At 49.1% G+C, this 22,310-nt stretch overlaps 1 protein-coding gene across 2 annotated transcripts; it reads right to left on the reverse strand.

Annotated features, from left to right (window-relative positions):
• Positions 1–357: 357 nt before the first annotated feature.
• LOC144599169 (interleukin-1 receptor accessory protein-like) lies at positions 358–20,665 on the reverse strand. 2 transcript variants are annotated; one of them, XM_078409905.1, is made up of 11 exons: positions 20,523–20,665; positions 16,527–16,609; positions 13,167–13,437; positions 12,589–12,778; positions 11,218–11,386; positions 10,052–10,123; positions 9,135–9,261; positions 8,030–8,178; positions 6,473–6,616; positions 4,992–5,135; positions 358–2,807 (listed from the first exon to the last, which is right to left on the reverse strand). In XM_078409905.1, the coding sequence occupies exons 1-11, from the start codon at positions 20,630–20,632 to the stop codon at positions 2,329–2,331; spliced, it is 1,938 nt and encodes a 645-aa protein (XP_078266031.1). In that variant the 5' UTR covers positions 20,633–20,665; the 3' UTR covers positions 358–2,328. The 2 variants fall into 2 exon arrangements, with proteins under 2 accessions (XP_078266031.1, XP_078266032.1); XM_078409906.1 differs by lacking the exon at positions 16,527–16,609.
• Between the last annotated feature and the right edge of the window lie 1,645 nt (positions 20,666–22,310).

Genomic DNA, 22,310 nt, shown 5'->3' on the forward strand with positions numbered 1-22,310 from the left:
GGGGGTGGGAGAGGGGAGAGTGGGGGTGAGGGGTGGGGGATGTAGTGGGTCAGTGGGGGGAGGAGGAGGGGGAGGGTGCTAGACCAATACAGGAGAGGCTTTGGGTCCATGGCTCGCTCTGGCTGCAGCGCTGGCACCATGGGGCCAAGGTGAGTGGCACCCACGCCCCTTCCCTGTCCCCCCTCTACAAGGAACGGGCCCAACAGGTCAACTTGGTCTAATATATATATATATATATTACTATATTACTAAAACTCAGATCTTGTGTGTATATATGTATGTATGTATATATGCCTGTGATTTGGTTGTGGACCTACAGCCAAAACAGTAAACGATAGCGCCCAATTTTAGCACCACTTTAATCACCATTGTCCTTGTGACTGTTAACCCATCGCCCCGCACCATCACCGGGCTACAAACCCCAGTGGGCAGCTTCTTCTCCTTCTCCTCCAGCGTCTCCTCCAGCGCTCGCTTTAACCGACGGCGTCGTTGACGACACCACAAAAATGGTGGCTGCTCTCCTTCTCCTCCTCCCGCTCCGCCATCTTGTGCGCGCCTCCCGCCGTCGCTCTGCCCGCTGGGAGGTGTGGTCCCAGCGCACCGGACAATCACCGGACTACATCCCCACCGCACACACAAACACAGGGTAATAATAATAATCTGATTTAATAGTACTTAAAATATAATGTAAAATGTTATTTTCTATATCTTTCAATATATATTAATCTCTTGCAGGGGAGAGGGATGTGGGGGGTCTGACTGATGCCTGGGTTGAGGGAGGGGAGTTGAGTGGGGTGGGGAGAGTTGGGGGGAGGGGGTGGGGGAGGGGAGAAGGGGCGGGGGGAGGGGGAGGCGGGGGGGGGAGCGGTGGAAGGGAGAGGGGTGGGGGGGGTTGAGTGATGGGTGGGGAGGAGAGTGGGGGTGGGGGGGATAAGGAGCAATTGAGTGGGGGGGTGGGTAAGGGTCCTCGACCAATACAAGGTCCATGGCTTGCTCTGGCTGCAGCGTTGGCGCCACGGGGCAGAGGTGAGTGGCACCCTCTCCCCTTCCCTGACCCCGTCTACGAGGAGTGGGCCCAACTGGGGGGGGGGGGGGGGGAGGAGCGCATCTTGTGTATAGATATAGATATATATACACAAGATATTTGTGTATCTGAGATTTGGTTATGGAAATACAGCCAAAAAGGTAAATGATTGCGCCACAATTTGAGCACCACCTTAATCACCATTGTCCTGGCGACCATTTATAACAAATTTCATTCAAATTGGGGTTTAATTTTTAAAGTTAGAGAGATTTTAAAGTTTAAAAATGACCTATTAATCCGATTTCACTACGATCTTGAGCATATGACATCACAATGGGACCCGCACGAGTGTCGACCAATGAGGAAGGAGGGGGAGGGGTGGGAGGCCTGACTTTAACCAATTAGAGCTTTAACAGATGTGCCCCTCTGCGGACCAGCGGGAGGAAGTTAAGGGGGTTGAGGGGACTGGAGGGAAGGAGGGAGAGGGGAGAAGGGAGGTGGAGGCGAGGGAGAAGGGGGGAGGCGTGAGGGAGGGGGGAGTGGAAAGGGGGGGGGAAGGGGGAGCACCAATGCAGGAGAGGTTTGGGCCCAACAGGTCCACTTGGTCCAGTATGACAATAAAAAGACTCTTGACTCTTGCAGTTTCTTTACACAAGGGCGGTGAGTTCTTGGAACGCGCTGCCAGGGGTGGTGGTGGAAGCAGATGATAGTGGCGATAAAGACAGATTTTGATAGGCGCATTGATACGCAGGGAATGGAGTGATATGGATCACGTGAAGGCAGACGAGATTAGTTTATCTTGGCATCATGTGCTGCCCGGACATTGTGTGCCGAAGGGCCTGTTCTTTCGCTGTACAGTTCCGTGTCAAACCTTAACGTAAGAAGCAGGAACAGGCCAATCAGCCTCTACAAAGTGCTGGTGTAACTCAGCGGGTCAGGCAGCATCTCTGGAGACCATGGATTGGTGACGTTTCAGGTTAGGACCCCCCCCCCCTCAGACTTGAAACGAATGGGCCGGAATGTCATCGGCAGCCTAGCCTGGCGGCAAAAGTCCGCTGTAAACCAAATCCGTTACAAAGAGGCCGATAAATTGCCCCCAGTGTGCAGGGAGTGGATGTGGAAGTGGGATAACATGGAACTAGTGTGAACGGGTGATCGATGGTCAGTGTGGACTCGGTGGGCCGAAGGGCCTGTTTCCACGCAGCATCTCTAAAGTAAAACTAAAGTAAACTCAGCGGCTCGGGCAGCATCTCAGGAGAACATGGGGAGGTGATGTTTTAGATCGGGACCCTTTTCCATCATGTTCAGCACAGTATTGAGGGTTCAGCTACCCTGGACTCCACGGGACTGACAACGATGGTGCCAGGTCCTTCATGGGTGTTGACATGGTTGGTGGCAGCTGAAGGGCTGGGCTGGTCTAAGTCGAGTGGTCTGTAGACCAGCCTGGTGTTGGGTGGCCTGGTGATCTGGCCTTGCCCTCTGGTGGGCAGCGAGACTCTCAGCTGCTTCCAGAAGCGGCTCCTGGGATCCCGAGACTTCTCACCCTTCCACTTGATGGTGGTCATGACCGCCTTCAGCCGCTTTAGCTCGGCCACTCGGCCAGCATTCCTCACCGGCTGCAACTCCACCAGGATGACCCGGAATTGCCCGCTGTTCACCATGCGCTCCGTGCCCGCCTTCAGCTCCAGCAGAGCCTGGGTGCCCTGGACCATGTAGTTGGGGCTCAGCACCACTACCAGGCGACGGCTCTTCCAGATGCACGACAGTGTCTCATCTGTGATGACTGGGGATGAAACGTGGACACGTCAGGGGAGGAAGTGGGCATCGACGGACAACACTGCGCAGCGGGGGCAGAGTGGCGCAGGGGGCAGCACAGGGGGCAGCGCAGTGGCACAGGGGGCAGCTCAGTGGGCAGTGCAGTGGCACAGGGGGCAGTGCAGTGGCGCAGGGGGCAGCACGGGGGCAGCAGACACTGCGACTCTCTGCAGCAGAGTGGGCGGCACGGGGCGGCAGAGTGGCACATGAGGCGGTACAAGGGGCAGCCCAGTGGCACAGGGGGCAGCGCAGTGGCACAGGGGAAAGCACAGAGGGCGGTACAAGGGGCAGCCCAGTGGTACAGGGGGCGGCACAGTGGCACGGGGTGGCAGAGTGGCACATGGGGCAGTACAAGGGGCAGCCCAGTAGCACAGGGGATGGTACAGCAGCGCGGGGGCCACACAGCGGGGCGGTACAGCGGGGCGTGGGGGCGGTTCAGCGGCGCAGTGGTACAGTTGCTGCAACTGAACCATCCTATCACCAACCAGAGAGTGGTCCCATCCTACCATCTACCCCATTGAAGACCCTGGGACTATCTTTCATCGGACTTCGCCTTGCACTGAAAGTTATTCCCTTTATCCTGTATCTGTAAACTGAACAGCTTGATTGTAATCATGTATCGTCGTTCCATTGACTGGATAGCACGCATCAAAGAAGCTTTTCACTGTATCGCGCTACACGTGACAATAAACTAAACTAAACTAACCTACACTAAACAAAACTCAGATCACCATGCAGTCACTGGGAGAAACTCCACACAAACAGCACTCGAGGTCAGGATGGAACTTGGGTCTCCGGCACTGTGAGAGAGCAGCTCTACCCATTGCGCCACCTTAGTGGGTGTGATGTACCTCCCAAAGAGCACGCACAAGTGATGAGGAGGTAGGTCATTGTCATAGAGTCGCAGAGTCATAGAGCACGGAAACAGGCCCTTCAGCCCAACTAGCCCATACCGACCAACATGCCCTATCTACACTAGTCCCGCCTAACTGCATTTGGGTCCATATCCCTCTAAACCTATCCCATCTATGGATCTGTCCAAATGTTATTTAAATGTTGGCATAGTCCCTGTCTCAACTATCACCACAAGCAGCTCTTTCCATACACCCACCACCCTTTGTGTAAAAAAGTTGCCCTTGAGGTTCCAATTAAATCTTTCCCCCTTACCTTTAGCCTATATTTTGAGGGGCAACTATTTTTACACAGTGGGTGGTGGGTGTATGGAACGAGCTGTTGGAGAGGTAGTTGAGGCAAGTACTATCATAACGTTTAAAAGACACTTGGACAGGTACAAGGAGAGGATATGTTTAGACGGATATGTGCCAAACACAGGCAGGTGGGACTTGTGTAGATGGGGCATGTTGGTCGGCATGGACATGTTGGCTGAAGGGCCTGTTTCCACGCTGTATGACTCTACGACTTTGGAAGTAACAGCAAACTGGATGTAATAGGTCACTAGTCACTGCCTGCCATTCTGAAAGGGACCCGTTAATCCCTACTCTTTGTTTCCTGTCTGCCAACCAATTTTCTTTCCATGTCAGTACCCTACCCCCAATACCTTGTGTTCTAATTTTGCCAACCAATCAATATGGGACCTTATCAAAGGCTTTCTGAATGTCCAGGTATACTGCATCCACTGGCTCTCCCTTGTCCATTTTCCTAGTTACATCCTCAAAAAATTCCAAAAGATTAGTCAAGCATGATTTCCCCTTCGTAAATCCACGCTGACTTGGACCGACCCTATTACTGCTATCCAAATGTTTCCCATTTCATCTTTCATAATTGACTCCAGCATCTTCCCACCATCGATGTCAGGCTAACTGGTTTTTAATTCCCGGTTTTCTCTCTCCCTCCTTTCTTAAAAAGAGGGATAACATTAGCTACCCTCCAATCCAACAGGAACTGATCCTGAATCTATAGAACATTGGAAAATGATCACCAATGCGTCCACAATTTCTAGAGCCACCTCCTTAAGTACCCTGGAAGTAGAGAGGCAGAGGTTACAAAGTGTGGTCACACCTAACAAAGCGCTTCACTGACTTTGACTGACGAGCTGGAATAGACGTCTTCTGATGGGAGGGGTGACGGAGGGAGGAAGATGAAGAGGTGGGGTGGGGTGGGGGGGGTGGGGGTTTGACGAGTACACACCTACCTCCACCAGGTAAGCTGTCCCGGTCAAAGATACAGACTTTGTATCCGTACTCATTCTCCAGAACGGATTGAAGAGTGGTCAGCACAAACTCTTCCTCTTCGGCACTCCTCGCGTACGACACATAGGCATCGTACTCCTTCCCATCTGTACAAAGACACACAATGTTCTGCTGCTCAATATCCTTCAGAGTGGCGACACAGGTAGAGAGGGTGGTCAAGTGAGCTTGCGGTACATTGGCCTTCATCAAAGAGCTGAAGTAACTCATCGGGCCAGGCTGGCTTAGAAAAGGAATAGGTGACGTTAGAAGTGTCTCGACCCGAAACGTCACCCATTCCTTCTCTCTAGAGATGCTGCCAATCCCGCTGAGCTACTCCAGCACTTTATGTCTATTTTCGATGTAAACCAACATCTGCAGTTCCTTTCTACACATTGACCTTCATCAGTCTGGGTATTGAGTAAAGGATAATGTAGAAGCAAGAAACTGCAGATGCTGGTTTCCACAAGAAGACACAAAGTGCTGCAGTAACTTTTGCTGGAAGCCGCTGTTCTGATCAACCAGTCTCAGTCACTCCCGCAGGTAAATTGTATGCAGATGCATCTGTCTCAGACACACACCTGAACATTACCCAGCACAAACATGCAGAGTAAACGTATCAGTGAACCACGGCCTCTTTCACTCATTCCTTGATAAATTAATTGCAAATTGATTAGAATTTTATTGCCCGAGGAATATTGCAGAACAAGTGACAACTTCACTGCCCTCGTTGAGAGCATGTAAATTCTCATCTGTTTTACAGCTCGTTCAATGATTAAAGTGATTTTTGGAGTTTAACTGGCCCAAAGCGGGTTATGCATAATCAGCATTTTTTGCCCTGTGCGGTTTATTGATTTCATGTTGAGCAGGGTGTCTTTGAGTTTTATGTTGCAGTCAAATAATGTTAGAGATGGCAAACTGGTGAATATACATCATGAAATGATTGCTGGAGGAATCAGGAAGGCAATTAGATCTTCCAGCAGCGCATGTAATGCAGCAGAGCTTCCTTTAACATTCATAACTGACAATGACAGGCCATTCAGCCCATTGGGTCCATGCTAGCTCCCAGAAGACCAGTCCCATTACCCCTCTCTTTATTTCCATCTGCCTCTCCAACCTTGAGAGTCAGAGTTGTGCAGCATGGAATCTGGCCCTTCGGGCCCAAATCATCTGTGCTTAGCCGAGCTGGTCCCATTTGCTTTTGAGGGAAAGGTTATCTGTTTTACACTGAGTGTGGTTGAGATCTGGAACACACTGCCAGAGGAGGGGGTGGAATCAGATAACATAGAAACATAGAAAATAGGTGCAGGAGGAGGCCATTCGGCCCTTCGAGCCTGCACCGTCATTCAATATGATCATGGCTGAATCTGGGGTGGAATCTGAAGGGCGAGGGAGGGCAGTTCGAAGCCGACACCCGGACAATTGCTCGTGGAAATGGGTAACTCACCGCCGAGGGTCTCATCCGACCCAAAGTGCAGCCGGTAGAAGAGAATGATCTCAAACCTCCAGACGTAGGACACGGTGACAGACACGAGAACTATCAGCAGTGCAACTCCCAACCCACTGCCAAGTTCAACGGCATAACCAGGAGCTGGGGGCAGAGAGACCAGGGAACAAGTTCAACGGCATAACCAGGAGCTGGGGCAGAGAGACCAGGAAACAAGTCATAAAGCACATGGTACACAAACTGAAAATTACAAAGAATTTCATACACAAAGTGCTGGAGTAACTCAACGGGTCAGGCAGCATCTTTAGACCATAGACTTTAGAGATACAGCGCGCAAACAGGCCCTCCAGCCCACCGAGTCCACGCCGACCAGCGATCACCACATTCAGTATCACTGTCCTACACACGAGGAAAAATTTAGAATTTTACCAAAGCCAATTAACCAACAAACCTGCACGTCATTGGAGTGTGCGAGGAAACCGGGGCACCTGGAGAAAACGTGCGCGGTCACAGGGAGAACATACAAACTCCATACAGACAGCACCCGTTGTCAGGATCAAACCCAGGTCCCTGGCGCTGTGAGGCAGCGACTCTACCGCTGTGCCACCGTGCTGTCCAACATCTCTGGACACCGTCAGAAGAATATCATGCATCATGACTTCCTGACTCCTATACTCGATAAAAATAATTATATCACGATGCAGCTTTATAGGACGGATCTTGGGGGGCAAGCCCATAACTCCCTGAAAGTAGCAACACAAGTAGATAGAGTGGTAAACAAGGCATGTGGTATGCTTGCCTTCATTGTCAGGGCATTGAGTATAAGAGTCAGGAAGTCATGATGCAACTTTATAAGTTTAGTTTAGTTTATTGTCATGTGTGCCGAGGTACAGTGAAAAGCTTTTGTTCCGTAGTTCGATGCAGTTGGAGTGTTGCGTGCAGGAAGGACGTGGAGGCTTTGGGAGGGGTGCAGAGGAGTATTAGCAGAGTGATGCCTGGATGAGAGGGTTTCAGCTACAGGGAGAGGTTGGACAGACTTGGATTGCTTTCTCTGGAACGCCGGATGTGGTGGGGAGAGCTGATACGTTCGGAGAGGCATAGATAGGGTAGATAGTCAGAACCTTTTTCCCCAGGATGGAAATGTCAAATACTAGAGGACGTAGCTTTAAGGTGTGAGGGGCAAAGTTTAAAGGGGGTGTGTGGGGCAAGTTTTTTTCAACACACAGAGGGTGGCGAGTGCCTGGAAAGGGCTGCCAGGGGTGGTGGTGGAGGCAGATATATGGGAGGAAACTGGTGCACCCGCGGTTACAGGGAGAACGTGCAAACTCCACAGACAGCACCCGGTGTAAGTATTGAACCCGGGTCTCTGGTGCTGAGAGGTAGTGAATCTACCAATTTAAACCCTTTCTACCCCACACCGCCCTAATCTTACCCCCTGACCCCTGTGCCCTATCCGGACTCCCACCTCTTTCTACTGGACTGGATCCTGAGAGAGTGAATGAGATGAAAGAGAGTCGAAGGGCCGGGTCCCCTCAGGATGAAATAAAGTGTAGATACCTTTCTTCACCAAGACCACCTGGGCAGTTCGTAGTCCTTCACTGTTTTGGGCCGAGCAGCTGTAATTCCTGTGGAGGTCAGCAGCAGAGACTGCTTTGATATTCAGCACGCTTGTGATACTCTTGTCCCTGAGATTCATCTGTTCTTCACTAAGGGAAGGAGAGGCGATTACTGACATCCTGACCTTCACCCCCGGCTGCCACAAACGCAGCTCGATACTGACTGCAAGCCACTGCCACCCATCACACCTGCCCTCACGCACGATGCACTGGTTAAAATCAGTGACTGATTTTCATTTTGGACAACGAATCAAAGATATGGAACTTTTTTTTGTGGTTTTTAGTTTAGAGATACAGCGTGGAAATGGGCCCTTCGGCCCAACGAGTCTATGCCGACCAGCGATCACACGTTCGATCCTACACTCTAGGGACAATTTACAGAAGCCAATTAATCTACAAAACCGCACGTCTTTGTAATGTGGGAGGAAACCGGAGCACCCGGAGAAAACCCACGCGGTCACAAGGAGAGCGTACAAACTCCGTACAGGCAGCACCCGCAGTCAGGATCGAACCCGGGTCTCTGGCACTGTGAGGCAGCCACTCTACTACTGCACTACTGTGCCGCCAAGGAAGGTGAGAGCTGGAAAAGAGAGGCGGGCGTGGGCGAAAGTCTAGCAAGTGATAGATGGACGCAAGGAACCGCAGATGCTGGTTTACGGCAGATCTGCAGGCGGCAGAGTGGCGCAGTGGTAGAGTTGCTGCCTCACAGCACCAGAGATCCAGGTTCAATCCTGACTACGACTAATGTCTGTATGAAGTTTATACATTCTCTCCGTGACCTGTGTGGGTTTTTTTCCCGGGAGTTATTGTTTCCTCCCACATTCCAAAGATGTACAGGTTTTTAGGCTAATTGGCTTGGTATAATTGTAAACTGTTCCTAGTGTGTAGGATAGCGTGAGTGTGCTGGGATCGCTGGTTGGCAGGCAGCTGTTTCCCTAAACTAAACTTATGGTGATTAGCCTGACTTTACACCATCCAGCAAACTAAGAACACCTACGCAAGAGTCCCCTTTAAAGGTAGAGGCCAAAAACATCAATAATGAATACCTGCTAAACTCTTGGATTGTTGGGGCAAATTCCTGAGCCCGTCTCCCATCGATAACCCACCAAACATTTGTGGTGGACCCAATGATATAGTGGAAGAATGCCTTGCAGGTTATATTAACGTCTTGACCTGAAGAGGTTTCAAACATCAAATGTTAACATACTTGCAGTCACAATCAGAGGTAATGTACAAAAATATATCCAACAAAACCAGGAAAGAATCCCTGAAGGACTGACGAATGAGATCGCAAATGGATAACATTGGTGAACTGACGCAGTGGGGATCTTTTGAAGGGTAGGATGCTGAGAGGTGACCTTAGAGACACTTCACGCTACCTCAGCAAGGCCACCAGCATAATCAAGGACCAGTTTCACCCCGGTCACTCCCTCCTCTCCACTCTCCCATCAGGCAAGTGGTACAGAAATATGAAAATGCATAGATTCCAGATCATAGGATAGTTTCTTCCCAGGCAACTGAACCGTTCTCTCACCAACTAGAGAGCAGTCCTCACCTGCTATCTACCTCATTGGAGATCCTCGGATTATCTTTAATCGGACTTTCCTGGACTTCATCTTGCGCTACAAGTTATTCAGGTTTTCCCCTGTCTCTGTTCACTGTGGACAGATCTTTTGTAATCCTGTATTGTATTTCTGCTGACAGGTTAGCATGGAACAAAAGCTTTTCACTGCACCTCGGTACACGTGACAATCAAACTAAACTAAACTAAACATTATCCTGTATCTATACACTGTGGACATCTTGATTGTAATCACGTTCAGTCTTTCTGCTGACTGGCTGCACGGAATAAAAAAGCTTTTCACTGTAACTTGGTATACGATAATAAACTAAACTAAACTTTATTCCTTGGAGTGCTGGTTAAAGACAGATGACGGTTCAATGGACAGATGAAGGCACTCACCATATTCCACTTCCACCTGGAGGTCTGCTGTGGGCTGCACTAAAACCGGTGGGTTTGGCATCAGTTGGTTAGCTGCAGGGAAAGAAAATTACTCTTCAGGAATCCACAGCCATTTATCTGACCCGTCACAAGACAGGAGGCCATTCAGCCCATCAAATCCATGCGGGGTCCCAGCAGAACATCGAGACATAAACTTGCTAGCTTCGGAAACAGGCCCTTTGGCCAAACAGTCCGTGCTGGCCAAGATGCCCCCCTCTTACCTAGTCCCAATTGCCTGCGTTTGGCCAATATCCCTCTAAACCTTTCCTATCCCTGTACCTTTTTAAGTGTTGTGATATTACCTGCTTCAACTACCTCCTCAGGCAGCTCGTTCCATATAATCACAACACTCTTAGTGAAAAAGTTGCTCCTCAAATTCCTATTAAATCTTTCCCCTCTCACCTTAAAGCTATTGTCCCCTGACTCTTGATTTCTCTACCCTGGGTCAAAAATGTGTGCATTTACCTTATCTATCCCCCTCATGATTTTCTACAACTCTATAAGATCACTCCTCACCCTCATGCACTCCAAGGAATAAAATCCAAGCTTGCCGAATCTTTCCCTGTACCTCAGGCCCTCGAGTCCTGGCAACATCCTCGGTGTTCCATGCATGCTTTCCAGCTGACTGACAACCTGCCTACAGGTTTCAACCCATTGCAATCCCATCACAGAACACAGAACAGTTCAGCACAGGAACAGGCCCTTCGACCCAGTCTACATCCTGAATATAATGCCAAGGTAAACTAATCTCCTCTGCCTGCACTTGATCCATATCTCTCCATTTTATGCATTTCCCTCACACCTTAAACCTATGTTTTTCGATTCCCCCACTCTGGGCATGTGACTCAGTCTACCCGGTCTATTCCTCTCTATCCAGGCCTTTCACTATTTGGGAAGTTTCAATGAGGTCCCCCCTCACCCTTCTAAACTCCAGCGAGTACAGGCCCAGTCCTGTCAAACGCTCATCATATGTTAACCCAATCATGCTTGGGATCGTTCCCCTAAACCTCCTCTGGACCCTCTCCAATGCCAGCACATCCCTCCTCAGGTATGGGGCCCAAAACAGCACAATACTCCAAATGTGTTCTGACCAACTATAAAGCCTTAGCACTACATCCCTGTTTTACCAGTGATGGTGACACGGAAGGTCCTGGTCAGGGTGAAATTCTGGCCTCTTCGAGCCAGGTTCACGACGCAAGTGTAGCTCCCTGCGTATTGTTCTCTGGCGATGTTGAACTTCAACCTTCCCTCAATAACATCTATCAGAATGTCGCTACTCCCAATTTTGTTGCAGCCCTGGGAGGAACAGAAAGAAGTCACAACAAATTTCAGCAGGGACAGGCAGTGGTCGATCATGGTCGATGTAATCTGACCTCAACATCTCTTCTGCGCCACTTCTTTATCTACTGAGAAAAAATGTCTACACGTCTCGATTTTAAATGACCGCTTTCTGATTTTGTAGCTCTGTACTTTGGGGCGGCACAGTGGTGCAGCGGTAGAGTTGCTGCCTCGCACGCCACGCCGGGTACGATCCTGAATACGGATGCTGTCTGTATGGAGTTTGTACGTTTTCTCTGTGACCGCATGGGTTTTCTCTGGGTGCTCCGGTTTCCTCCCACATTCTGTAGACTTACAGGTTTGTAGGTTAATTGGCTTCGGTAAAAATTGTCCCTTATGTGTTGGATAATGCTAGTGTACGGGGATCGCTGGTCGTCACGGACTCAGTGGGCCACAGGGTCTGTTTCCATGCTGCAACTCTTAAACTAAACTAAACTAAGACCCTCGTTTGCTGCCAGGATTGGAGGGTATTAGCTGTAAGGAGGGGTTTGACAGACTTGGTGTGTAGGAAGGAACTGCAGTTGCTGGCTTATACCAAACATAGACACCAAATGCTGGAGTAATTCAGGGGGTCAGACAGCATCTCTGAAGAACATGGATAGGTGACATTTCAGGTCGGAACCCTTCTTCAGGCTGAAAGTTTCAGGTTTCATAGAAAAGAACTGCAGTTGCTGGTTTAAATCGAAGGTAGACACAAAATGCTGGAGTAACTCAGCGGGACAGGCAGCATCTCTGGAGAGAAGGAACGGGTGATGTTCCGGGTCGAGACCCTTCTTCACACTTCAAACTTCAGTTTCAGGTTTCAGTCTGAAGAAGGGCTCCGACCCGAAACGTCACCTATTCTTTTTCTCCAGAGATGCTGCCTGATCCGATGAGTTGCCCCAGCATTTTGTGTCTATCTTGGACAGAATTGTATTGTTTTGTCTGCAATGCCAGAGATTGAGGGGAGGAGACCTGATAGAAGCATATAGAATTAGGAGAAATAGATACAGTAGACTGTCAGAACCTATTTTTCCCAATGTGCAGATATCACAGACTAGTGGGCACAGGTTTAAGATGAGAGGGGCAAAATTTAAAGCAGATGTGCGGGGCAAGTTTTGTTTTTAAACAAGAGGTTGGTGGGTGCTTGGAAGTTGATATCAATATCTGATTTTGCTTACCTTGTACCAAGCAGTAGATGGGCTAACTATTGCTCGGGAGAAGTCGCTGGTGTCTGGGCATGTCAGGTTCTTCATCTCACCGAGAGCGAGATCCACGGGGAAGACCATCGCCTCGTTGTTGACACATTTGCCGCGTTTCTTCTCGATAACGAGTAGTGACACCGAGACCTTGAGACAACGTGTGGCGTTCCTGGGATGAGAGAAGCAGAGAGGTTACGATCGGAAGCAGAACTGCGGCAGCACAGTGGCGCAGCAGGTTGAGCCGCTGACACACAGCGCCAGAGGCCCGGGTTCGATCCTGACTACGGGTGATGTCTCTACAGAGTTTGTACCTTCTCACTGTGACCGTGTGGGTTTTCTCTGGGTGCTTCGGTTTCCTCCCACACCCCAAAGACGTTCAGGTTTGTAGGTTAATTTGCTACTATAAATTGCCCCTAGTGTGTAGCGTAGAGCTAGTGTGCGGGTGATTGCTAGTCGGCTTGGACTCGGTGGGCCGAAGATCCAGGTTTCCACTAAAAGTATGGACTCCACAACAAATCAGTCCAAGAAACCAAGCAAGTTGAACTTCAGATCAATACCTCAACATGCAAGCGTAGTTTCCGGAGTCGTTGGCAAAGGCTGGCCAAAACCACAGCCCCTCCGCTTCTTCTGACACCCGCTGGTCGTTCTGGTGACCGTCTGCTGGCCCTTGCAGGTCGTCTCCTGGTCTGGTTTTGTACCATGACGTTAGGGCCGACCCAGGGCCCAGGCTGTAGTTGGACTTGACAAAAGGACATCTCAGCATCGCCGGCTCTCCGTCAAAGCCCTTCACCGCACCGCTGATGTCCTCTCCACAGTCCGTGCATCCACCTGGAACAACACCCAGAAAGAAGACTGTAGCACCGGGAACAGGTGGGCGGTAGACAATAGACAATAGGTGCAGGAGTAGGCCATTCAGCCCTTCGAGCCAGCACCACCATTCAATGCGATCATGGCTGATCACTCTCAATCAGTACCCCGTTCCTGCCTTCTCCCCATACCCCCTCACTCCGCTATCCTTAAGAGCTCTATCCAGCTCTCTCTTGAAAGCATCCAACAAACTGGCCTCCACTGCCTTCTGAGGCAGAGAATTCCACACCTTCACCACTCTGACTGAAAAAGTTCTTCCTCATCTCCGTTCTAAATGGCCTACCCCTTATTCTTAAACTGTGGCCCCTTGTTCTGGACTCCCCCAACATTGGGAACATGTTTCCTGCCTCTAATGTGTCCAATCCCCTAATTATCTTATATGTTTCAATAAGATCCCCCCTCATCCTTCTAAATTCCAGTGTATACAAGCCTAATTGCTCCAGCCTTTCAACATACGACAGTCCCGCCATTCCGGGAATTAACCTAGTGAACCTACGCTGCACGCCCTCAATAGCAAGAATATCCTTCCTCAAATTTGGAGACCAAAACTGCACACAGTACTCCAGGTGCGGTCTCACCAGGGCCCGGTACAACTGTAGAAGGACCTCTTTGCTCCTATACTCCTTTGCTCCGGTACATCAAGGAGAAACAAGGAAGTTGCTTGCAGCAGGGAGAGAGACGAGGACCAGAGGGCACAGCCTCAGAATAAATGGACGGACCGTTAAGGAGGAGATGAGAAGGAATTCCTTTAATCAGAGGGTGGTGAATCTGTGGAATTCATTGCCGTGAATGGCTGTGGAGGCCAACTCAATGGATATTTTTAAGGCACAGATCGATAGCTTCTTGATTAGAAGGAGTTTTGGGGAGAAGGCAGATGAATGGGGTTGAGAGGGAAAGATAGATCAGCCATGACTGAATGTGGATTAGACTTGATGGGTCGAATGGACTAATTCTGATCCTATCACTTATGAGCATGAACTTATCAAACATCCAAAGGTTTTGGTTTAGGTTTATTATTGTCACATTGAAAAGGTACAGTGAAAAGCTTTATTTTGCATGCTATCCAATTAAAAATCACACATAGATACAAAAGTCAAACTCAAGCACAATAGATAGAACAATGGGAATGATACAGAGTACAGAATATAGTTTTCTGCATTGTAGCGCATCAGTTTGACAGTTTAGTTTCATTTATTATTGGCACGTGTACAGTGAAAAGCTTTTGTTTGCCTGCTATCCAGTCAAGAAAAAGACTATACATGAATACAATGAAGCCATCCACAGTGTACGGATAAAGGGTACAACATTTAGTGCAAGGATGTAACATTGAAGTCCGATAAATTCCAATTAAAGAACGTTCAATTAGGCAATATTCACGATGGGGCAGAGGTGAATCGGACAGTTTAGTTTAGAGATACCGTGCGAAAACAGGCTCATCGAGTCCGTGCTGACCAGCTATCCTCGTGCACTAGCACTATCCTACACACACTATGGACAATTTTACAATTTTACCAAGCCAGTTATACTACAAACCTGTATGTCTTTGGGAGGTGGGAGGAAACCAGAGCACCCGGAGAAAACCCACCCACTCACAGGGAGAACGTACAAACTCCATACAGACCACCTGTACTCAGGATCGAACCCAGGTCTCCGGCGCTCTACCGATGCGCCACTGTGCTGCCCACCTGAACATTACCCAGCACCAACATGGAGAGTAAACGCATCACTGAACCCTTCGCTCACTCCCTGATAATGAATTGCAAATTGATTAGAATGTTATTGCCCAAGGAATATTGCAGAACAAGTGACAACTTCACTGCCCTTATCGAGAGCATATAAACTCTCATCTGTTTTACAACTCGTTCAATGATTAAAGTGATTTTTGGAGTTTAACTGGCCCAAAGCAGTTTCTGCATTATCTACATTTTTTGCCCTGTGCGGTTTATTGATTTCATGTTGAGCAGGGTGTCTTTGAGTTTTACGTTGCAGTCAAATAATGTTCGAGATTGCAAACTGGGGAATAGGCATCATGAAATGATCGCTGGAGGAATCAGGAAGGCAACAAGATCTTCTTACAGCGCATGTAATGCAGCAGAACTTCCTTTGACATTCATAACTTACAATAACACAGGCCATTCAGCCCATTGGGTCCATGCTAGCTCCATCCTGTGTCCTGTGTTCTTTTCTTTTTTGCTGTGTCTTGTGACTGCTGAAATTTTGTTCGGTATTTATACCGAATGACAATAAAGTTCTGTTATACTGTTATATGTTATATCCAAGTCTCATTACCCCTCTCCTTATTTCCCTATGCCTCTGCAACGTATCGAGTCAGAGCGACCTAACATTCATTTAACAGACATGGTACTGGGGTCTCACTTTAATAGAAGCACAGAAAACAGGAACACGAGTAGGCCATTCAGCCCTTTAAGCCTGCCCTGCCATTCAATATGATTGTGGAGTTACACAGCACAGAGTTACCTTGGCCCAAATCACCCATGTCAACCAGGTTAGTAGCTCAGATAGTCTCATTTGCCTGCATTTGGCCCACATCCATCTAATCCTTTCCCATCTGTGTTCCTATCCAAATGCCTTTCAAACATTGTAATTCATAAGATCATAACATATTGGACCAGAATTGGGCCATTTATCCCATCAAGTCTGCTCCACCATGGCTGATCTATCTTTATCTCTCAACCCTATTCTACTGCCTTCTCTCCTATTAATCAAAAACCTATCATTCTCTGCTTTACAAATTCCCAATGACTTGGCCTCCACCGTCATCTGTGGCAATATTATGCACAGTCAAACTCATTTTACAATAGGTAGAGTGATGGGGAAGATACAGAGTGCAGAAAAGAGTTCTCCCATTGTACAACACCATAAAGGATAAAGGAAAAGGTGACATCTCATGCAGACAGCATTGCAAAGGGGTGGCTTCAACAGGCTGGGCTGAGTGGCCTCTATTGTAGGATCTTATGGTCAAATAGTCCACAAGGGAGAGCACAATCTGACAGCGGTTTGCAAGTCACCATCCACAGCAGTCCACTCACCAGCTTGACCATTGATTGCATTCCAGTCAATGCCAGCCAATAACGTCAGCATAAAGATCAATAGGACACGAGGCATCCTGGCACTGAGCAAAAACACAGTTAATATATTTTGTTAATATTTTGTCAAAAAGGTCAGGAGAATCTTGAAACTTATCATAGAGTCATACAGCACAGAAACAGGCCAACTTACCCACACCGACCAACATGCCCCATCTACACTAGTCCCACCTGCCTGTATTTGGCCCATATCCCTCTAAACCTGTCCTATCCATGTACCTGTCCAAATGTCTCTTAAACATCATGATACTACCTGCCTCCTCTACCTCCTCCGGCAGCTTGTTCCATGCACCCATCAGTCCTTGTGCAAAATGTTACCCCTCAGGTTCCTATTAAATCTTCCCCACCCCCCCCCCCCCACCCCTCACCTTAAACCTCTGTCCTCTGGTTCTCGATGCCCCTACTCTGACGAAAGGACTGTGTTTTTTTACACGATCTATTCCTCTCCTGATTTTGTACACCTCGATAAGATCACCCCTCATCCTCCTGCGCTCCAAGGAATAAAGCACTCGCCTGCTCAACCTCTCCCTATAGTTCAGTCCCTCAAGTCACAGCAACATCCTCATACATCTTCTCTGAACCTTTTCCAGCTTGACATCTTTCCTATAACATGGTGCTCAAAACTGAACACAATACTCCAAATGTGGCCTCACCAACGATAATTGCAACATAGCCTCCCAACAAGGGAGAGACCTTTCTTTTTTTCCTTAACTAGGAGATTTTATTCCATAATCCCAATTACAAAGTAGTGGAAAGATCAATATTGCCAGTTAGCAGCTTGCAGACATCAATCAATTGTCAAATGACAACACTATCATCCTTATCCACATAAATGGAAGGACTCCAGAGTCCACATGGACACCGCGTGTTCCCTCTCCAGGGTCACATGGGCACAGACGTAAGCCTGGAAGAGGGACAGGCATTTGACTCGGGCAGTATCCTCGACTGAAATGTAGCCACGGCTTGAGAAACAGTCCCCTCGAGTCATTGCCAAGGTCAGGGACCCTAGATGACAGGCACAGTACGCCACTCCCTCATGCTTTGCAGAGAGTTGTAGATGTAGCCCAGTGCATCACATAGACCAGACTTCCCACCATTGACTCCATCTACACTTCACGTTTCCTCGGAAATACAGCAAACATAATCAAAGACGTCTCACCCCAGTCACTCCTTCTCCCTGCCCCCGTCCGGCAGACGGCAAAGAAGTTTGAAAGCACGCACCACCAGACTCAGGAACAGCTTCTTTCTTGTTTTCAGGCTTCTGAACGGTCCTTCCATAAACCAGGCTACTGTCCGATTCACCTCTACCCCTTTGCAGACATTAGACTTCTGTACCTTATGCTGGGTGGCAGTAGGAAGAAGAAGGGATGACCATGGTGGGACAAGTCTTTGATTACTTTGGCTGTTTTTCCGAGGTGGCATGAGTGTGGTTGGAGTCAATGGTGGGCAGTCTGGTCTGTGTGATAGACTGGGCGACATCTGCAACACTACCATTTCTTGCAGTCTTGGACAGAGCTGTTGCCAAACCAAGCTGTGTTGCAACCTAACAGTATGCTTTGTATGCTGCATCTGTAGAAGTTTGCAAGAATCATTGGGGACGTGCCAAATTTCCTCAGTGTCCCGAGGAAGTGGAGACGTGGTGTGCCTTCTTGGCTGTTGCATCAATGCGGTTGGTCCATTAATGTTAATGGTGAGGAAAGTGAAACCGTCATCCATTTCCCTATCTGTGATTGGGCCATGCACTCCACACTTCCTGAAGTCGATAGCTAGTTCCTTCATTTGGTGGACGTTGAGGGAGAGGTTGCTGTTCTGACACCAGGACACTAAGTTTAGTCTTAGTCTTTAGAATAGCAGCGTGGAAACAGATCTTTCGGCCCACCGACTCCACGCCGACCAGCAATCCCCGTACACTAGCACTATTCTACATATTAGGGACAGTTTACAATTACCAATGTCAAATTAACCTTCAAAGCTGCACGTCTTTGGAGTGTGGGAGGAAACTGGTGCTCTCGGAGAAAACAACCACAGTCATGAGGAGAATATACAGTACAGAGAGCATCGCCCTGGTCAGGATGGAACCCGGATCTCTGGCGCTGCGAGGCAGTAACTCTACCGCTGCGCCACCATGCCGCCCTTGAGAGTGCTCTCTCTCTCCTTCTTGTACTCTGCCCGTCATTGTTCGTGATTCGGCCCACCACAGTGATGTCGTCTGCAAACTTGTCGATGGAGTTAGAGCCAAATTTGGCCATTGAGTTGTGAGTGTAAAGGGAGTATAGCAGGGGATTGAGAACACATTCTTGCGGGACACCGAGAATTGCTGTGGAGGAGGGTCATCACCAACCCACACTGATTGAGATCTGTGGGTCAGGAAGTGGCCGGGGGGAGGGGGGGAAGGGGGGAAGGGGGGCTGACGCCCAGGTTTGGGAGTGTGGAGATAAAACATAGAACAGTACAGCACAAGACCTGACCCTTCAGCCCACAAAGTCCGTACCAAACATGATGCCAAAACCAACTCTATCTGCCTGCACATAATCCATATCCCTCCATTCCCTGCATATCCATGTGCCCACCCAAAAATCTCTTAAATGCCATTCTTGTATCTGCCTCGACCACCACCATGTTCCAGGCCACCATCACCCTGTGTAAAAATAACTTGCCCATCTCTTTTAGAGTTTGCCCCTCTCACCTTAAAGATGTGCCCTCTGGTCTTTGAATTTTCTACCCTGGGAAAAAGGTTCTGACTGTCTACCCTATCTATGCCTCTCATAATTCTACATACTTCTATCAAGTCTCCCATCAAACACCGGTTTATTTTAGATTAGTTTAAAGTTAAAGCGTGGAAACAGGCCTTTCGGCCCATCTAGTCCCTGCCGACCAGCGATCTCCCGTACACTAGTTCCATCCTATACTGGGGCCAATTCACTGGATATTTTCAAGAGAGAGATATAGCTCTTAGGGCTAATGGAATCAAGGGATATGGGGAGAAAGCAGGAACGGGGTACTGATTTTGGATGATCAGCCATGATCATATTGAATGATCGAAGGGGCCGAATGGCCTACTCCTACACCTATTTCCAGTTTCTAAACCTGCACGTTTTTGGAGTGTGCGAGGAAACCGGAGAAAATCCACGTGGTCACAGGCAGAATGTACAAACTCTGTACAGACAGCACCCATAGTCAGGATCTAACCCGTGTCTCTGGTGCTGTAAAGCAGCAACTCTACTGCTGCGCCATTACAGCCATTCCAAGGAAATATATGAGGCAGGGTTGGCGGACTTTGCGAGACAGTGTGATGGGACTAGTGGAGAGGTCTGGACAGGGCAGACACATGGACATCTACATAAGTAGATAGACACAAAGTGCTGGTGTAATTCAGCTGGCCAGGCAGCATCTCTGGAGAAAAAAGAATAGGTGATGCTTCGGGTCGAAACCCTTCTTCAGACTGAGAGTCAGAGGAAAGAGAAACTAGAGGTATGAAAAGGTTCAGAACAACTTGGAGCCGGCACAGATGGCCAAGGAGCCCACAATGGTCCATTGTTGGCTGTGGAAGAGGTTATAATGAAGGTATACGAACGGTGAAACTAGCAAGATAATGAGGGTGGGGGGGGGGGATGGAGAGAGAGGAAATGCGAGGGTCACTTGAAATTAGTCAAATCAATATTCATACCACTGGGTTGGAAGCTGCCCAAGCGAAATATGAAGTGCTGTTCCTCCACTCTGACAGTGGAGGAGGCCCAGGACAGAGAGATCAGTGTGGGAATGGGAATGGGAAGTTAGTGTTTGGGAACCGGGAGATCGTGTAGGCCCAGGCAGACTGAGTGGAGGTGTTCAGCGAAACAATGGTCCAGTCTGCGTTTGGTATCTACACAACTCAATCCCACCGCTGCCCAGTAATGGGCACAAACCACATTACCAGGGTAGAGCTGGGTGCAGTCTTACCTGGTGCTGATCATAGAAAATAGAAAATAGGTGCAGGAGTAGGCCATTCGGCCCTTCGAGCCTGCTTTATCCCGGTTACCGGTTTGAATGACATCCCAAACCTTCACCATTCAATCCGTCCATGGTCAGCCCCTTCAGCAGCCCATCCCTGTCCAAAATCCCACCCTCCCTCCCTTTTGCCATTCCCCACTCTCCATCACTCTAATTTCATTTGGACCCAAACTTCCACTGGTTCTCTCCGCCCAGATGTGGCCCGGCCCGCTGTGTGCTTCTCAACATCTGCCTGGCCCTCCTCCCTCCATGATGCCACACTGACCCTCTCTCATCCCCACCTCTTCCCTCCCCAGTTCCCCAACTCTCTCCTCCCCACTCACTCCGACTTTCCTCTACTTCCCCACACTCTCTTGCTCGAACTCTCTCTGACTCTCTCTCTGTGTCTGCTTCCCTCTCTCACTGACTCTCTCTCCCTCTCCCTGCCACACTTTCTCTCTCTGATTTTCTCTCTCTGATTCTCCCTCTCTGACACTCTCCCCCTTTCTTTGACTCTTACTCTCTCTCTCCTCGCTCTCTCTGTCTCTCACACACTCTATCTCTGACTTTCTCTCTCTCTCTCTCTCTGACTCTACCTCTCTCTCTCTCTCTCTCTCTCTAACTCCAACTCTCTCCCACTCTCTCTCTCGGACTCTTTCTCTGTGTTTCTCTCTGCCTCTCTCATTCCCTCTCTCTCTCCCGGGCCGTGTCTCAGAGTTCCTGTCCGCTGCCGCTGAGCGGAAGCGAAACACCACTCTCTCCCCCCCCCTCCTCCTCCCCTCCCCTCCCCTCCCCTCCCTTGCCCTCCTCCTCCTCCTCCCTCCCCTCCCTCTCCTCGAGTCGGCCGTCACTCGCTGCCCGTCTCACTGGCACTCCCTCCTTCTGTCCCTCCCCGACCATTCCTTCAGCCCATTTACAGCAGACACAGAGACACTTTTAGAGACAGTGTGGAAACAGGCTCTTCGTCCCACTGTTGTCGCGCCGACCAGCGAACACCCGATGCACTAGTTGTCTCCTGCACACCAGGGACAATTTACAGAAGCCAATTAACCTACAAGTCTTCACCTCTTTGGGAGGCGGGAGGAAAACGGGGCACCCGGAAAAAAACTCACGGGTAGAACATTGCAAACTCCGAATAAACAGCAACCGAGGTCAGGATCGAACCAGGGACTTTGGCCCTGTGAATAAGCGACTCTACCGGCGCCATTGCATTGTGCTGCCTGCCCTCTTGTAAAAGTTGTTCCTCATACAACGTTCCAGCTAAAGTATCCAGAAGATAGCTTGATGCAATAATCCTTTCTCAGCACCTTGTTACCATGTACTAGCAGCTGTGCGGTTGATTTCTGCTCTAACAAGTTTGCAGATGACACCGCTGTTGTGGGCCACATCGTGAATAATGATGAGATGGAGTACTGGAAGGAGATAGAGAATTTAGTTACATGATGTCAGGATAACAATCCCTCCCTCAACGTCAGCAAGGAAAAAGGAGCTAGCCATTGAGTAGACACAAGGAACTGCCCACGTTGGTTTATAAAAAAGAGACACAAAGTGCTGGAGTAACTCAACGCCTCAGGCAGTATCTCTGGAGAACATGGATAGGTCACATTTCAGGCCAGGACCTTTGGCTAGATATAGACCTCAGGATGTGGGGTGGAGTACATGCCCCAGTCAGCATCGATGGTGTTGAATTAAGATGGCCGAGAGCTCGATGGGCCGAATGGCATAATTCTACTCCAATGACTAACGAACCTATGAACT

Source organism: Rhinoraja longicauda, chromosome 13, assembly GCF_053455715.1.
Source record: "Rhinoraja longicauda isolate Sanriku21f chromosome 13, sRhiLon1.1, whole genome shotgun sequence".
NCBI lineage: Eukaryota > Metazoa > Chordata > Chondrichthyes > Rajiformes > Arhynchobatidae > Rhinoraja > Rhinoraja longicauda.

Coding starts and splice junctions, on each gene's coding strand:
- LOC144599169 (XM_078409905.1), bottom strand. CDS start 20,632: ATGGTGAAGGTTTGGGATGTCATTCAAACCGGTAACCGGGATAAAGCA. Junction 13,438..16,526: donor TGCAATCAATGGTCAAGCTG/GTGAGTGGACTG, acceptor GTGTTGTTCCAG/GTGGATGCACGGACTGTGGA. Junction 9,262..10,051: donor CCAGGTGGAAGTGGAATATG/GTGAGTGCCTTC, acceptor AAACCTCTTCAG/GTCAAGACGTTAATATAACC.